This window comes from Archocentrus centrarchus, chromosome 21 (assembly GCF_007364275.1).
Source record: "Archocentrus centrarchus isolate MPI-CPG fArcCen1 chromosome 21, fArcCen1, whole genome shotgun sequence".
Lineage (NCBI taxonomy): Eukaryota > Metazoa > Chordata > Actinopteri > Cichliformes > Cichlidae > Archocentrus > Archocentrus centrarchus.
Window position 1 is genome coordinate 9,504,197 of NC_044366.1, and position 15,739 is coordinate 9,519,935.

Consider the following 15,739-nt stretch of genomic DNA (forward strand, 5'->3'; position numbering starts at 1 on the left):
GATGCAAGACCTATTCATCACTTTTACATGTTACACTATTCCAATTAAATGTGTTAGTGCAGTACACCACACTGTATCAAATCCTATCCCATGACCCAAAGTCTTCCATCATGAGGTGTTCAATGAGAAGGACAAAAATATGTGTTGTTCTTACCACAGCCAGTGACATGATATGATTGCTTATTTCCATTCACCTGTGAGGTGCAGTGTGACCTTCCCAACACTAGAGGCCATAAACTGGATGCGGCTGGAGTAACATTTTGAGCATCTAAGAAAGAAATGCACACATAAATCCACAGTTCTTCACTGTCATCGACCGACAAGGATATTTTTCATCTTGTCTGCAGTTTTCTTAATACATTCCATTATTGTCCTATTTTCTATAGCCCACTTTAAATACTGCAATAACCCACAAGAGAGTTGGAGATTGCTTTGATGTCTGAAATGTAAATTTTCATGTAAATCTTCCTGAAACTTACGAAGAAAATGAATAATTTACTCACTATGGAAAGCTGACAGTGTGTTTTGGAGGGGTTTAACTGTGAAGGAGCTGTGCACAAAGGCAAACAAAGCCAAAACAGGTTTTTCACTGTCTTCTTGATGATGATCCAGTCTGGTGGTGGAAGTGAAGAGAAACAGATGTGGCTGAGGAGGTAACTATGCTGTGTGAAAAACTCTTCAGCCTTGTCTCACAGCTAATAAAAACCTAAATAAATCCAGTGTGTCTGGATGAAAGGGGCCTGTGAGGATGAGAAAGAGTAAAATGGGGTGATACTGCCATCTCCTGTGGAGGGCATGAACACCATTACCAACTAGTCTGAAAACAAATGATATTTTGTAGCAAAATATTTAAAAAATGAGCAGAGGCTCAAGATTTCTGCACAGTACCTTATATCACTCTGTCAGAAAGACTGTGTAATGCATTATCAACAGTAAAGACAGTGAATTAAATATTTATCTGAAAGGGTAACATCTGACTTCTTACACAATCTTTTGCAATCATCCAAAATATTTGAAAATCCAAACCAGAGCAGCCCTTGTTCTTCTCACAAATGTCTCCCCCTCGAGTGCTCCATTCTCTCAGGTCACGACCCCTGTGGTGAGTGACACAGCTTTTACAGTGCTCCAAATTGTGCAACACGTTCTCTCCAAACTTGTCGTATTCTGACACTTGGTCAGGATCCCTTCTCACAACATTTTAATGTATCAGGTGCCCCTTTTCTTTTCGAGGCTGCAGTGCTCTGCTCCAGATAATCACACAGAATTCTCTACCCGAAGACAGAAGTTTTAGAGCAACATGAGAGCAGGTATTTATTACTGTATCATCATCTGTATCGTCTACAATCTCACTCTTTCTGCTTATCTTCCTGTAAACAGGCATCTATTTAAGCATAACAAAAGTTATACTTCCAGTTCCAAAGCAGTCCATGTAAACTCAAGAGTTTTGAAGTGCTTCTGCCTTCACCACTGCAATCTGCACCACCAGGCTCACTGAATGTGCCATTCATCCCTGGGCTGTCCTGTGTGTGTGTGTGTGTGTGTGTGTGTGTGTGTGTGTGTGTGTGTGTGTGTGTGTGTGTGTGTGTGTGTGTGTGTGTGTGTGTGTGTGTGTGTGTGTGTGTGTATGTGTTGTTGCTTTCCCCTGTTTCTTTTTCACGTGGATAATGTAATTGACAGACAGGCTGGGAGAGTGTATTTAGGCCAGGACAGAAGAAGCACGTAACAGACTCAGTTCCTGCTTGTATTTGTACGCCTGGACCTTTGCAGTTGTGACCTTTTTGTTTTCTTTTCTTGAAGATTCTGGAAGAAATCTTTGACAGGAGGCTGTTTTGGGATTTTATTGGGAAGGATTAATATATTATTAAAAACTTTTGGAAAGAGCCAATGGGAGCTAAGTTTACCATCTGTTGCTGTCACTACTATCTGAAACACAACCAAGAAGAGAGGAATGCTATTTTGCGGTTAGATAAGCAGGCTGTCAGCCCCAAAAATTCAGCCTTTGTTCTTCTTCTTATTTTAATATACTAAAATACAATTCACCATGAAGACTTTCACATTCATAGTACATTACTTTTATTTATTTCTCTCTAGAATGAGCACCACTTCCAGACCGCCTGAACAGTTATCCAGCGGGTCTAGTGACAGTGAAACACAAGAGAACATATTTGGACCACCACCTTCAAAAATGAGTCAGTGGACTAACCGGCAAAGCCAGAAGAGCACTGCTGATCAGTGGACCATCGCAAACAGACCCAACGACTCTCCCATCAGGCAGGGATTGGATGGAGAGTTAGAGGCTTTAATCAGCATGAGAGACCAGACTGACGAGGCTACAGAGGTGACATCTTTATGAAACACTAAGAAAAAGCTGTTACAATGAAACATATGTCACTTCATTAAGTTTCTAATCTAGTAGTAGAGAATAAGTGTATATTTACTGTAAACATATAAAAAAAAACAGTTAAATTAAAACTATGCATATGTTTATCCATTTTCTCCAGATGTAACCAGCTTGTTTAGAAGACATTCAAAAAAAAAGGTTGAGGTCTATCTAAGTTTCAGTGAATGCATAGAGCTCTAATTCATAATAATTCTAATTCATTCAGGAACCTGATAAATTACCAAAGCAAAAATCTGACATTTACATCTGGACAAACATTTCCAGAGTTCTTTGTGGCTAGGTGCTTTTAGAAAATCTGTAATCTAGTCTCTTTTTGTCTGCTCCACTAGAGCTCTCTAATATAATAATCTAAAAAGGGCAGACATACAGGCGGCTCTCATAGAAGCCTCTGATTTACATCAATAAATTAATATGAAAGAGTCCCACAGATACAGCGTGGTATTTCAGTAACACATCATTCCGAATAGCTAAAAAGAAAAAAAAAAATCATAACAGTTATAAGTATGCATAAAAGCCTTTCATTAGATTAGATTTACTGAGAAAGTGCAAGGCCAGTAGGAAAGCTGTTCCTCTCACTTAGAAAATGAGAAAGAATGCAGCTGTCTGAAAACAGCTATTCAGCAAATGTGACCACGGGTCAATTAGTGATTGAGCACAGACACACACACACACAAACACAAACTACACACAGAGAGGCCACATGCTCCTTTTATTCACTTACTCAGTCACCCAGTGCTTTAGTTAGTTTCAATACATCAAAACAATTTTGTTAGAGTGTACGTGTTTGGAGATGGGCGAGGTATAGGGAACCTCCAGCACATCTCTATTTTCTATTTTGTATCCTTATTTTTTCATGGCTATTTTGGTGACATAGCAAACAAAGTTATTTTATTTATTTATTTCAATTCTTCCATTAAGATGATCACTTTGAGGCCATTTCCTCAAAATGTTACGATCGCAGGTCAGTATACGTCCGTCGAGTGTGAGTTTGAGTTTGGTGAACACGTCAGGCTGCAGGACACAGTGGGCACATTGTGTAAATAAATGCATTCCTTGATGGAGATGTAGGTCAACAGCTTGGCAGGCCGGTCAAAGAGAATATTCACTGCACTGTTCTCAGCATGCTGTTTTTAATATTAGGACAAAAAAAAAAAAAAAACTGAGTGGGCCTGCTACATTAAAAAAAACAGTGAACCATGGGGGGTGGCGGGAAGGGGCAGAAGTTGTCTCGTCAATAAAGTAGGACATACCAGATGTTTAACTTTCTGCTTTGTACAATTTAGATCCACGGTTAAAATTATTTTCTTGTCCAGTATAAAGGCAACTGTCCTTTAAGAGTGAACTTTCAACAACATTTGAACTTGTCATTCCCAGAGAGTCACAGTGGCTGTGGGCTGTGAGGACCCAAAGTACAGAACATGGGAGGCAGAGTTCATAACAAAAAGTGAGCTTTAATACCTGATCTCCAAGTTCAAATTACACACAGAAAGGCCACATGCTCCTTTTAGTCACTTGGTCACCCACTGCTTCTTACACACTATCCAATTTAAAAAAACCAAAAAAACAAAGTTCATAAACACAGCTAATCCAAAACACTTGGATAAAAGCATTTAAAAAAGGAACATAAGTCAGAACAAGGCAGGAACTAATACTGACAGAGCACATTCAATGCTACAAAGAGCCAGACAGGACTATTTATACACAGCAAACTGGGGTTATAGTAGTTTTGGATTTTACTTTATGGTTTAGTTTTATTTGGTTTATTTTCGTTAATGATAATAACCTTGCAGGGAACTGATCAGGAACTGGTGTTCTAGGTAATAAGAAACAGGCAATGAGCCAGAGGAGGTGAAACAAGACACGAGACTACCCATCAAAGTAAAACAGGAACGGGGGCAGAAATACAGGGGGAGGATGATGACTGCAACTACAAAATACAGGAACACAGAAAACACAGAGAACTATACTCATCTCAGTAATATAACAAGGAAACAAGGTCACAAAAGAATAATAAGGTAATGAAGAGAGTGAACAGAGTGACAGAAAACTTCAACAGAAACTTGAATAATATTAGCAAAAAATTCTAAAGAGAAAACTGGGCACCATGACACATCCAAAACTAAAAATGGGATCCAGCATGAAAGAAATTACACAGGAAATTACTAAATGCGATTCAGCCATCATTAATTTTGTTATTTGTGCATGTGGTATCCAAAAAAATCTGAGGGAACCCCAGGGCTCTTAAAGTGGAAGCAGTTGGTGAACTGTTGGGGCAGGCAACTGACTTATCTGCTGCTCTGAGTCTCTGCAACCAATGCTTAATTTGTTCTGGCCTTTTCGTTATAGCACTGTAGCGCTATAGATCTGGCTATATTGAAAGGTCACTGTCACTGTTCTAGACTGTAAACTCCTGCCCTGAAGTTTTTCCATCATTCATGGGCACTGGAAATTGAAATCTTAGAGTTTTTTGAGACAACATTTTGGGTTTTCTTTCTCTGAAATGACAAATTGCTTAACAGCTAATGGACTGGATTCTTAGGAAGATGGATCGACTAAACTGTAGAGATACTATCATGTTCACTTTTAATCTGCACAAAATAATATTTTTTTCTACTTAAGACCTGCTCAACATCAGCTTCTCAACTTCACGTCATGTATGATGCCGAAAACAACTTGCACAGTTGTGGACCCTGTTATCATTAATTACTCCCTCGTACCATTCTTTCTTGACTTTCGGGGTTCCGTAAAATTCAAATTTGGCTTATCAAGTATTTTCATTTAAAAGTTTTTGTCTTTGCCCATAGGAATGGGAGAAGTTGAATTATGATATTCATGCATTGCGATATGCCAAACGAGAGGTCAGAGCTCGATGGAAGAAAATCCTGCTTCAGCTTGGTGAGTTTTCTATTTTTTCCAGTCTAGTTTTACTTCATTCTTATTATTAGCAGCTCCTAAAAGCACTGTTGTTTTCAATCATTTAATAATTAATGATGGCCTTGTTTTGGTGAAGTCTCCCAGTATGATTGTGTGCCGGCTAGAACATTATTAGCAGTCTAAACTTAAGCAGTTTAGTAGAATAGTAAATTCAAACATTGGAGAGCAACTTGTGGCTCAGTGTCTTGCCCAAGTATACTTAGGCATGCAGACTAGAGCAGCCAGGGATCAAACCACCAACTTTCAGATTAGTAGGTGACCTCCTCTACGTTCTGAGCTAATCCAAATCAGCCATCATTGATTTCATTAGTTATTCATGCTTCTTCTATTTGTAAAACATCTTCACATCTTCTCTTTGACCCACTCTTCTCAAAGTGCTCTGTTCTACCACTTGTGTAATTCCCCTGTTCATCCCACTGCTCATCTCTTTGGTTCCCTGCAGGTTACCAGTGTGAGGTGGACGCCTTGCTGTGTGTGCATAAACAGAACCGATTCAGTCGAGATGAAGAACATCTTAAAAAAGCAACTGAACTGTTGGCACAGCTGCTGGACCACACCTCTCTGTTCCCTCGTGGAATGGGACACCAGAACCAATACCTCTGTATCATGGTATACACACACACACACACACACACACACACACACACACACACACACACACACACACACACACACACACACACACACACACACACAAACAATCAAAAAATTTAAATCAGCCTTCATCGTTTGGCACAGAATCTGCCCTTCTCAAGGTTTCATATGGTTGGACTTTAGACTCCTACAAATGAGTTATTCTATTCTTTTGGACTTTAGTACAACTTTTTATATGCTGGACCACTGCATCCCTTTTAACCATCTTAATAATCAGGGTGGCATCAGAGGCAGGTTGTCTTCTGGGAGGTTGTCTTCTTCTATCTAATCACCTGAGGAGTATCTCAAGGTTCAATTTTACGGCCTATTTCAGTTTACCTTATATACAGTATATGCCCCTTTGAGATCCTGCTTATTGTAAGCAACTCCTTCCATGCTCATCATAAATATATTTGCCTTTGAATCCAGATGTCTCTGCTGGTAATTTTATCCTCAATTCCCTAAAAACTCCTTCAGTTGTGGGATCATAAGATGGAAATAATCCTTTTTGGTCTTCTCAAAACCTCTCTAAATCATTAATATCAAACCTTGAGGCCCATTTCAGGAATCTTGGAGTCATTTTGATTCAGATTTAAATTTGGACAAACATAAACTCAGTCATGAGATGCTACTTTTTTTTTCCCAGCTGGAGAACATTGTTAAATTGAATTCCATCATTTACTCACTCCGAGATATTGCTCAGTCCACACTGTCTTGCTTGCAGCTGGTGCAGAATGTCGCTGCCATTTCGCTGTTATGTGCAGAGATTCTTACAAAGCAGCCATTGCTTATCAGATTAAAGTACAATTCCATCCATTTTCTGCCCTCCCTGTCTTTCACTTCTTCTCTTATATCTCTTTCTGTTCCATTCCTTGTTTATTTATCCACTGTTTTGCTGTTATGCCTTTTCTTCCAACCACACCTGTCAGCTAAACAGTCTCAGCTCTTTAATTACTTTTGTGTTCACTGATGTTTCTCTCAGGACCGTCTGGTGTTACTGGACAGTGCTGAGGACTTTGTCAGACTGGCCAAGGAAAAATATCCCAAGAAAGAAGGATGAGAGACAATAACGGAAAGAAAATGACACAAAGGCTGAAAGTGTGGAAGAAAGAAAATTTTAAAATGCAGACTGGATGCTTTACAAGTAAACTGGAGACAATTTTACACATGCACAGTTAAACACATTTCAGCATTAATTGAAATCCTGAAGCAAATTTAATTCTAACAAATGACTGTTTACTACATTGTTAGCTTGTGCTTATGTTGCTTAGGCCACACAATTTTTAAAGCATAAAAATATATACTTTTTTTTAGTTATTTTTATGTCTGTATATTCACTTACTTTTACCTGAATCGATCATTTTCAGTGATAATTCAAAATAATTCAGTAAAAACTAAGACAGCCTTTGAAGCTACAATGACATTACTGATATCTATGCATCTGTATGTACAGGATATTATACATAAACAATTTAAATATTTTTCAAAAAAATCTTTAACCCTCTGTTGTTAACATTTCTAAGAGCAAACTGTGTATTTTCTGTTGTTTCTTGCTGACATTGTGACTGTTAAAATATATTCACTCATCATGAACTGGATCCTTTTGTCACTGTAATAGTAGTTTTGTCCAAAAGGTGGCAGCATATAGACACAAGTCAGTTGAAGACCAAACTAATGTACTGAACAGACATTTGAAACTCTGTCCACCCTGTCTTCAGCAGACAGGCAACACACATAATCACCACAATCATCAAATTAATCTAATAATCATGGCTTTAGACCTACAAACTGCACTCAGAAAAGCCCTAGCCAACCTGGAGTTCCTTCTTGCTGTGACATGACAGTACTAATCACTGCATCTTCACAGTGAAACCCTACTCAGCTCCCAAAGGCATTTCTTCACAAAGGTGAGAAGAGAATAAATACTAACCATTTGCTCTTCAAACTGTGATTCTGGAGAATGAGGATTAGTTATTTGGTAACATTTAGGATGGCCTGAAACTGGATTTTGCAAGCTTTCAGTTCAAAGTAGAAGTATTTGAAACACTGTACAGGAAAAAAAGTAAAAAAAATATGCACAGAGCGAGTTATGCAGCCTATCGGAAATTAAACTTCCTTTTCTTCATTTTCTTATCTCCCCTTTCTTTGAGATTTGTACACAATGCAGATGATAACGTCCCATCCTTACTTTTCTTTTTATCAAGAATAGCTGTTAACCTGCACACACACACAAATTCTCAAACACACACACACACACACCCATAAAGGACACTGCACATCTTCAGGTTCAAAGGGTGTGAGACAATGCTCATACAAATGATAATTGTGATACTGTGTGTTGTACACACATTATTGCACACTGGTATGCATGCATACGCATACAGAAACCGTTTACTCTGACCCAGATATTGTGCTCTTCAAGGCCCCTTCCAAAGTTTGGGAAACAGATGTGGAACTAAAAGAGGGGGGACGCTGGGGGAGGGGAACATATGAGATATGGACCAGTGGTCTGGCAGCATTGAAAGGCATTGTGCTGCTTGCACCTTTTTCTCATTAAACCACCGTGCGTGCATGCGTTTGTGTGTGCGCGCGTGCATTTTACATCGAGAAGTGCTTGCATCATTCTCCACAGTATTTCTCCAATAATATGCCTCCTCACATACACACACATTAGCGTCCCTCGAGGAGATTAAATGAGACAGTGATCAGTGTGTATTTATTGGACTGAAATATGACAGAAGTAAAAAAAATTATTGATTGAGAGGGTGGTTTTGGATGATGTCAGAGTATAATATTTAGAGAAAAAGACTCGCATTCTGATTACAGGGTCAAAAGCTCACTATATAACCTTTGGAAAACACTTCTCATCAGCCATGTGTGTGTGTGTGTGTGGGTGAGTGTGACAAATTCTACCAAAGGCCAGTCAGTGAACAGCATGTTGAGGTCACACACGTTCATAGACACAACGGTCATTCAGATGGAGACTCCGGCTGATGGTCATTTTATTGCTCAAGCGGATTGTTGTCCCCAGATGCAGCACCCATAATGTTGAATGGTTTGGTTTCCACTGGGTAGTCATGACAACATCATGCCTGAACTGTCTGACCATTGTGCCCTTATTCCTTTTTGCTGGTTTGTTGAAGCTAATTAACATATTTTTATCTGCTCATTTCTGTAAAAACTGTTGTTAAATGACCACAAAAACAAATAAGAGAAGAACTCTGATTCATTATCTCATTGCATTGCATGGATATTTGAGGTTTCTTTTCATTATGTGCTTCTCTTTTTGGCTCCCGTCTTTGTGTTTTCCCCTTAATCGCTCAGACTCTTCCCTTTGTGCAGTTCCATAAACCAAGTCCACACTTGAGATTTACTTCAATAAAATGGAATTTGTTACAGATAAACTAACACAAAGGTTGATACCTGGTCGATGAAACAAAGAGACAGATTGTTTCATGTCTATTAGTAGCTGCTCTTATTATGAGATAGTAAATGAAAACCCAAATACAGACATGGTAAGCAGGTTTCGCAAACAAAAAGCATAGTGTACATAGCACACTACACATGGACAAACTTTTAAAGGCTGGAGGGGCTAGGTGAGCTATATTAGCTGATGACTCTCCCATTTTACCTCAAAGCACTGTGTCACAGGACTAACAAACACAGAAGTGGGGCCTGCATGATGAAATAAGTTCTCAGGTTGTCTTTGTCTGTTATGCCTTCACTTCTGCTAATATTGGCAGTCTTGCATCTCAATAAGTGAACCCAGGGGCTTCCAATCAGGCTAATAGGGATTCTGAACAATCACAAAGATGTTTCACAAAACAAGATGTTAAACACATAATACAGGCTAAATGCTTAGGTTCTCTGTTTCAGTATTACTTTCATGTATTAACCCTTATAGAACAATACAAATTTTAAAAAAGGAAGTGATACAGATGCTTGTCAGGGAGACCTTTCACTAGCTACGCTCCAAGGTCCAAGGGGATCTTCTAGGACAAGTGATGCTATTTTCCAGAGATTTTTTTGGCCAGTAAGCAGTGGTTTTGCATGTTTTGTTTTGTTTTGTTATTTCAAACATAACCTGCTCTTGAGAAGATTAGGCGTAGAGCATACGTTATCATTTCGAGCTGAGCAAGAAGTGACCCACCTTCATAACCCTCAAAACCCAAGGTTAAACCTGACGTTATCTCACTAAACCCCTAATCCTGCTTTGCAGCGCATGTCCTGAGTGCATGCTGTGCTTCATTAAAATGTGACATTGCACAAAGCTTGTTTTGCTGACCCTCACGGGGTCAGGACCTTTATGTTGATGTGCAGATAAAGAACACTGCGGTGCACTGACTAATAGTTCAGACTCTTAATGTTAAAGTGTGTAATGATAAACTGTGGGGGGACCTTTTATGTTTGGAGGTTATGCAGCTGATGCAAAGCCATGAATCCATCGAGAGTATTTACTAAAACCAAATATACATGGATCATGAGTGAATAATTATTACATATTTATTTAGATGCGTCTTACTGGAGACTAAACGTGTTTAAAATTAGTCATCTTTACAGCTGTTCATTCCATTAACAGAATGGCACACAAATGTTTTACTTTTGATACGGTCATGGTCATATCATCCACTGACGGAATTAAAATAATACAAAAAAGAGCCCCACAAAGTTTGTTTAACCTTATTACTGGACCAGACAACATGCATTTCCTGATGCCTCATTTGAAACCCTCTCAAAACTTCCATTGTTTATCTCTGGCAGTAATTTATGATAAGACAGTACTGACAGGAGTGTTACACCCATTCATGCAAGCATCAACAGACATATACATATAGGCATATACACACACACACACACACGCACACACAAACACGCACACACTCAGTAATTTGTAACGGATGTTTGAAGAAGAGAGTAAACAAACCAAGCCAATGTGCGCTGACCTTGGTGACTGCAGACAAAAGGTCAGAAGTCTAGTCTTCGCAGGAAAGGCAGCATTATTATGATGCTTTAATGTCTCATCCATCAACTCCAATTTTAATATTGTCTGTAAGACAACAATAATTGTTTTGCCTTTTGGCATCACCAGGAAGCAAAATAAATCATAAAACAAAGTTAGCAGTGTTTGTGCAATCACAGCGTGATGTTATGGATATTACTGTGATTCTTAGTTTCTTAGTTCAGGAAGAAAATAATGCAAAACACAGACACACTCCACATGGGTTGAGCAAGTCTATGGGCAGGGCAGGGTGTGTACAGCATGTCTGTGGTCATCAGTGGTGGATCGGTAATTACAAAAGTCCACCGGTGCTCTTGAAATATCCTGATTTGTGTTCCGTAAATTGAACATGATTAAAGAATTTAAGATTACGTGCATACACATTGTTACACACAAGCTTGCTTTCTAGGACCATCATATTCACAAATACTCCTTGTCCTTGTTTGGACCAACAATCATCCAGCCTACAAAAACTTGTTGAAAAGACATTGAAAAGACATACAAGAAGACTCGCCTGAAGGCATTGGGAGAAAGGTGAAAAGGCAGTGATGGCAGTGCTAACCAGTGCACCATTGTGCTGCCAATAACACACACACACACACACACACACACACATACACGCATGCACGCACGCACACACGCACAACTTTTGATTTATTTATTTTTTTACTTTCTTACAGGAAGCAAAATACTCTCTTAGGTAAGCTTCCATGTAATTTCTTTAAGTAGTCTTCAGGAATTGTTTTTCAGGCTTCTTGAAGGACACTCCAAAGCTCTTTTTTTGGAAGCTGGCTGCCTTTTGTTCCATTCACTGTCAAGATGATCCCACACTGCTTCAATAATGTTGAGGTCAGGACTCTGATTGTGCGCCATTGTATTTTTCTATCCAGTTATGCTTCTACAGCATTTGCAGTGTTCTTGGGATCATTGTCACGTTAAAAAATGAAGTTGTTGCCAATTAGCGGTTTTCCAGATGGTTTTGAATGATGGATCAAAATGTGACAGGACTTTTCTGTGTTCATAATTTCATCAGTTTTAACAAGATCCCCAGCAGCACTGGCTGAAATGCAGCCCCAAGCTATTTGTACAACTGTGTTTTACATATGGCTATAGACACTCACTGTTGTACCTCTCTCCTGGATTCTGGACAGCCACCCTTCCACTGAGACTATTTCTGATGAGGCTTTGGCAAACAATAGATGGATCCACTGAAGGGCCAGATGCATCTCTTAGGTCCTGTCTCAGGTCTTTGCTGGATTTTTTCCTATATCTTAAGGATATGACTTTCAGATACTGTTCATCTGCTGTAGATAGGTTTTTAGGCCTGCAACTTTTTCTTTTATCCTCCACTTGTCCAGTTTCCTCAAATCTTTTAAGGGCACACTGCACATCATGTCGAGATATGCCACATTTTCCAGCTAAAAGCCCTTTGAGAATCACATTTTTCACATTTTACTTTTCAGCCAAATCTACAGTACCAGTCAAACATTTGGACAGACTGTCCTACAACATCTGTGAATAACTGGTGCTTGGTGGGCACCATTAAAATGGATGTAGAGGATACAACCAAATACAGCTGTGTATATGCAGTATATATGTGTATTAGAGCATTCACTGATGTGGCTTTGGTGTTTTAGATAATCTTACACAGCTGTCGGGGCCATTCCCTCCCCCAACCTGCCAACATGCTATCTTCAGCATGTGGAGACATGTTCATCCTTTTGATACATTTTCCCTTGCTTAGACTAGTGCTGTTACTAAATGATATCGCTATCTTAGATCTATTCCACACAAAACCAATTGCAGTGCATTGTGTGTGGCAAACACATTATCCCAGCTGGAATGGTTTCAAGAGGGGAAAAAAGTGGTGCTCTAATCTCTAACCAGTGTTCTAAATAGCTGCTAAATGAGAATCAAAATATGTGTAATAATGTAAATAAGGGGTCAATACAATATTAGGATCAAGCTGGTAAAGAAAACAAACACACAGCTAGGTGCACACACACACACACGCACGCAAAGATAACAGTGACTAAGAAGCTCACACAGATTCTTTCTGTCGTCTTCATTTCCCATTTTGTCATCTTTCAAGTGCAAAATCAGACAGTGATTCATCCCCTTTCATGATCACCTGGCTGGGTTTTCTGTCATCACTCATTTGATGTTCAGCCAAACTACCTGACCCGCAGACGCAACCAAAAACCACGCTCACGTTCACCACTTCTCTGACATGAATCAGAGGCTGGATCAGCATGTTGTACTGAGGGTATATCGACTTCATCCAGACTGACTAAAAGAGAAGAGCCTCTTTATGTCATAGAAGACATCTTGACTGTGAATGATGTCATGTAATGATGGTGCGGATGGAAGATAGACTCTGGCTTCAAAAATACTTAAATACAAAGAGACAGAACATTGAGCATAGATAAAAGGGCACACACACACACACACACACGCACGCACACACACACACACACACACACACACACACACACACACACACACACACACACACACACACACACGCACACACACGCACGCACACACACACACACGCAGGTATACTTACTGTAAAGCATAAAAACATGGTTTTCATGTCTTAAAATAGTCTGTCCCCTCAAGTGTTTAACACGTCACCACCAGACGTTCAAGGTTGTGTGTGTGTGTTCCATATAATGCATGTACCACAGCTGGGAGTGTACAGGAACATATCTGGAATACTAATAGAGTACTAATTCTGATTCCATGATCCTATCTACCACAGGTCTGTTTAGACCAGAATACACTGACTTCATATTCTATGTCTGTATCTGTAGCTGAGTTTCCAACCAAGCAGGATTTTATAATTATGATGCAGTGACTCAGAATAGTTGAATGAAGCTGAATGAAGGAGTAAAATATAGTAGAGTATAAACAAAAAGTTCTGTGTTCATGTTCAGCCTGCAAAATGTGGCTTTCTTTGGGCCCATTTTCAGCAGATGTAGACACCTGAGTATTGATAGCTCCTAGATTTAAAGAACAAACTTCATCATAAATTTTTTTCATTCTGGAAATTAATACACAGAAATATACAAACTCAACTTCAGCTAATGATTACATGGTACCACAGACATTACAAGACATGGAGTTAGCTGTTGGGCCTGAAAAGTAAAGCTAATGCAGAAGAGCTTTATACCTGTATTCTTCCATATAGCTACTAAGTCTGACTGCAATGAGACAAGGACCTACTGCTCATTAGATTTACACTTTCCTTATTAGTTTATGATCGTAATCTATATTTTAAAATCTCCCTTGAGAATGTGAAGCTGCTACCTTCTGAGTGTGAATTGTCCCATGTGTTCTCAGTCAGATCCACTCCTGGCTTGTCACACCACAATTTTTAAACACCAAAACAGCAATGGCCAAATCGCTCAACTCCAGGCTTTAAGATGGAACTTCACCAGCTAAAGGGTGGCTTTATGTACAGTCTTTGCTCACTACCCTCACTATCTTCTAGGGATGGGTGGTATGTTAAAAATATTTCCAAACAGCCACCATCAGTTTTTCAACTGAACCAAAAAGATGAGCCAAGGAATCTAAAGGAAGCTTTACAGTATCTTAACTTAAACAGGTGGGAATGTGGTGGTATCCACAAAAAACAAGAAGACATAGCTAGCTTACCTAGCATGAGCTCCAGGTAAGCTCAGAAATTTATCAGACAAAGAGTGTTAACATTTGCATTACAACTCAAGGCACCACACAATCTTGTCATAATTAATGAGTCTTTGTCAGCCTCTGTCCAGCTCCCAGCTCCAGTTTAGCTTTATGCCATTGCTCTTCTCCTTTGGCTGAGATACTGATTCTCATGTCAGATGCTGCCATCCTCATTACACTGCAGTAGATGACCATTTTGGTTTCCAAAGTCTTCACTAATAACAATAAAATCATTCACGTTTTGAAACATTACTGATTCAAAAATGCTTCAACCTACTGAGAGGTCCCTCCAGAGGACATGGTTGATAGACTAACAGATGTGGCATAGATACGGACACATGAACACTGTAGTATACACATCATTTCACATCAGACGTCTGCCACTGAGGTGATTTTTGCCCCGTGTCCCTCTGTGCGTCTGTAGGTAGGAGGTCTATTTTCACTCTGGGACATTGGAACATGCATCTGCCTGACTCTGCAATCTCCACTTTCTGTGATTCACCACCCTGAAATCCACTCTGGTAGGTCTTCACACACACATACACACACATATACAGACATGACAAATCCTGGGCTTCCACCATCATGAGCTCACTGAAAAACAGCTGCCATTTGCTCACTGAGGTCAAACGAGGGAGAAAAGCTTACTGCCTGCCTGTCTCCTTATCTGAATCTATTCCTACACATCCTTCTGTATTCTTTTGCCTCAGTTGCACTCCCTCTTTATGTCAGTTAGTTAAAGACTGATTCTGGTCTTTTCAACCAATGAGCACTGGACCTACGAATAGTGTATTTAAACTGCAAGCAATGTTGGCTTGCACACACTTGCATCTCTGTAGCCCATAAGCCATAATCTATCAACATGGGACATTAAATTGGCCTTAAGAGGTTAGGAATGCATTATGTAAATGAATTTAATCACAAAGATGGCCATAAAAAACGTGTACATGTCCCTGCGGGCTCATATGAGTGTGTGTGTGTGTTTCTGCATGTTTCTTTGCATGTATTTCGGTTGGCTCAGCATCCTATCTGACTCAAAAACTTTGCTCCTCCCTTCCCTCTGGGAGAAACACATTAGA

The 15,739-nt window shown here is 39.5% G+C and overlaps 1 protein-coding gene across 1 annotated transcript; it reads left to right on the forward strand.

Moving 5' to 3' along the window:
- Positions 1-1,696: 1,696 nt before the first annotated feature.
- On the forward strand, positions 1,697-7,520 carry LOC115800977 (melanoregulin). Its single transcript, XM_030758647.1, has 5 exons — positions 1,697-1,961; positions 2,092-2,338; positions 5,206-5,296; positions 5,778-5,944; positions 6,951-7,520. Exons 1-5 carry the CDS (start codon positions 1,885-1,887, stop codon positions 7,026-7,028), a joined length of 660 nt encoding a protein of 219 aa, XP_030614507.1. The 5' UTR covers positions 1,697-1,884; the 3' UTR covers positions 7,029-7,520.
- The last annotated feature ends 8,219 nt before the right edge of the window (positions 7,521-15,739 follow it).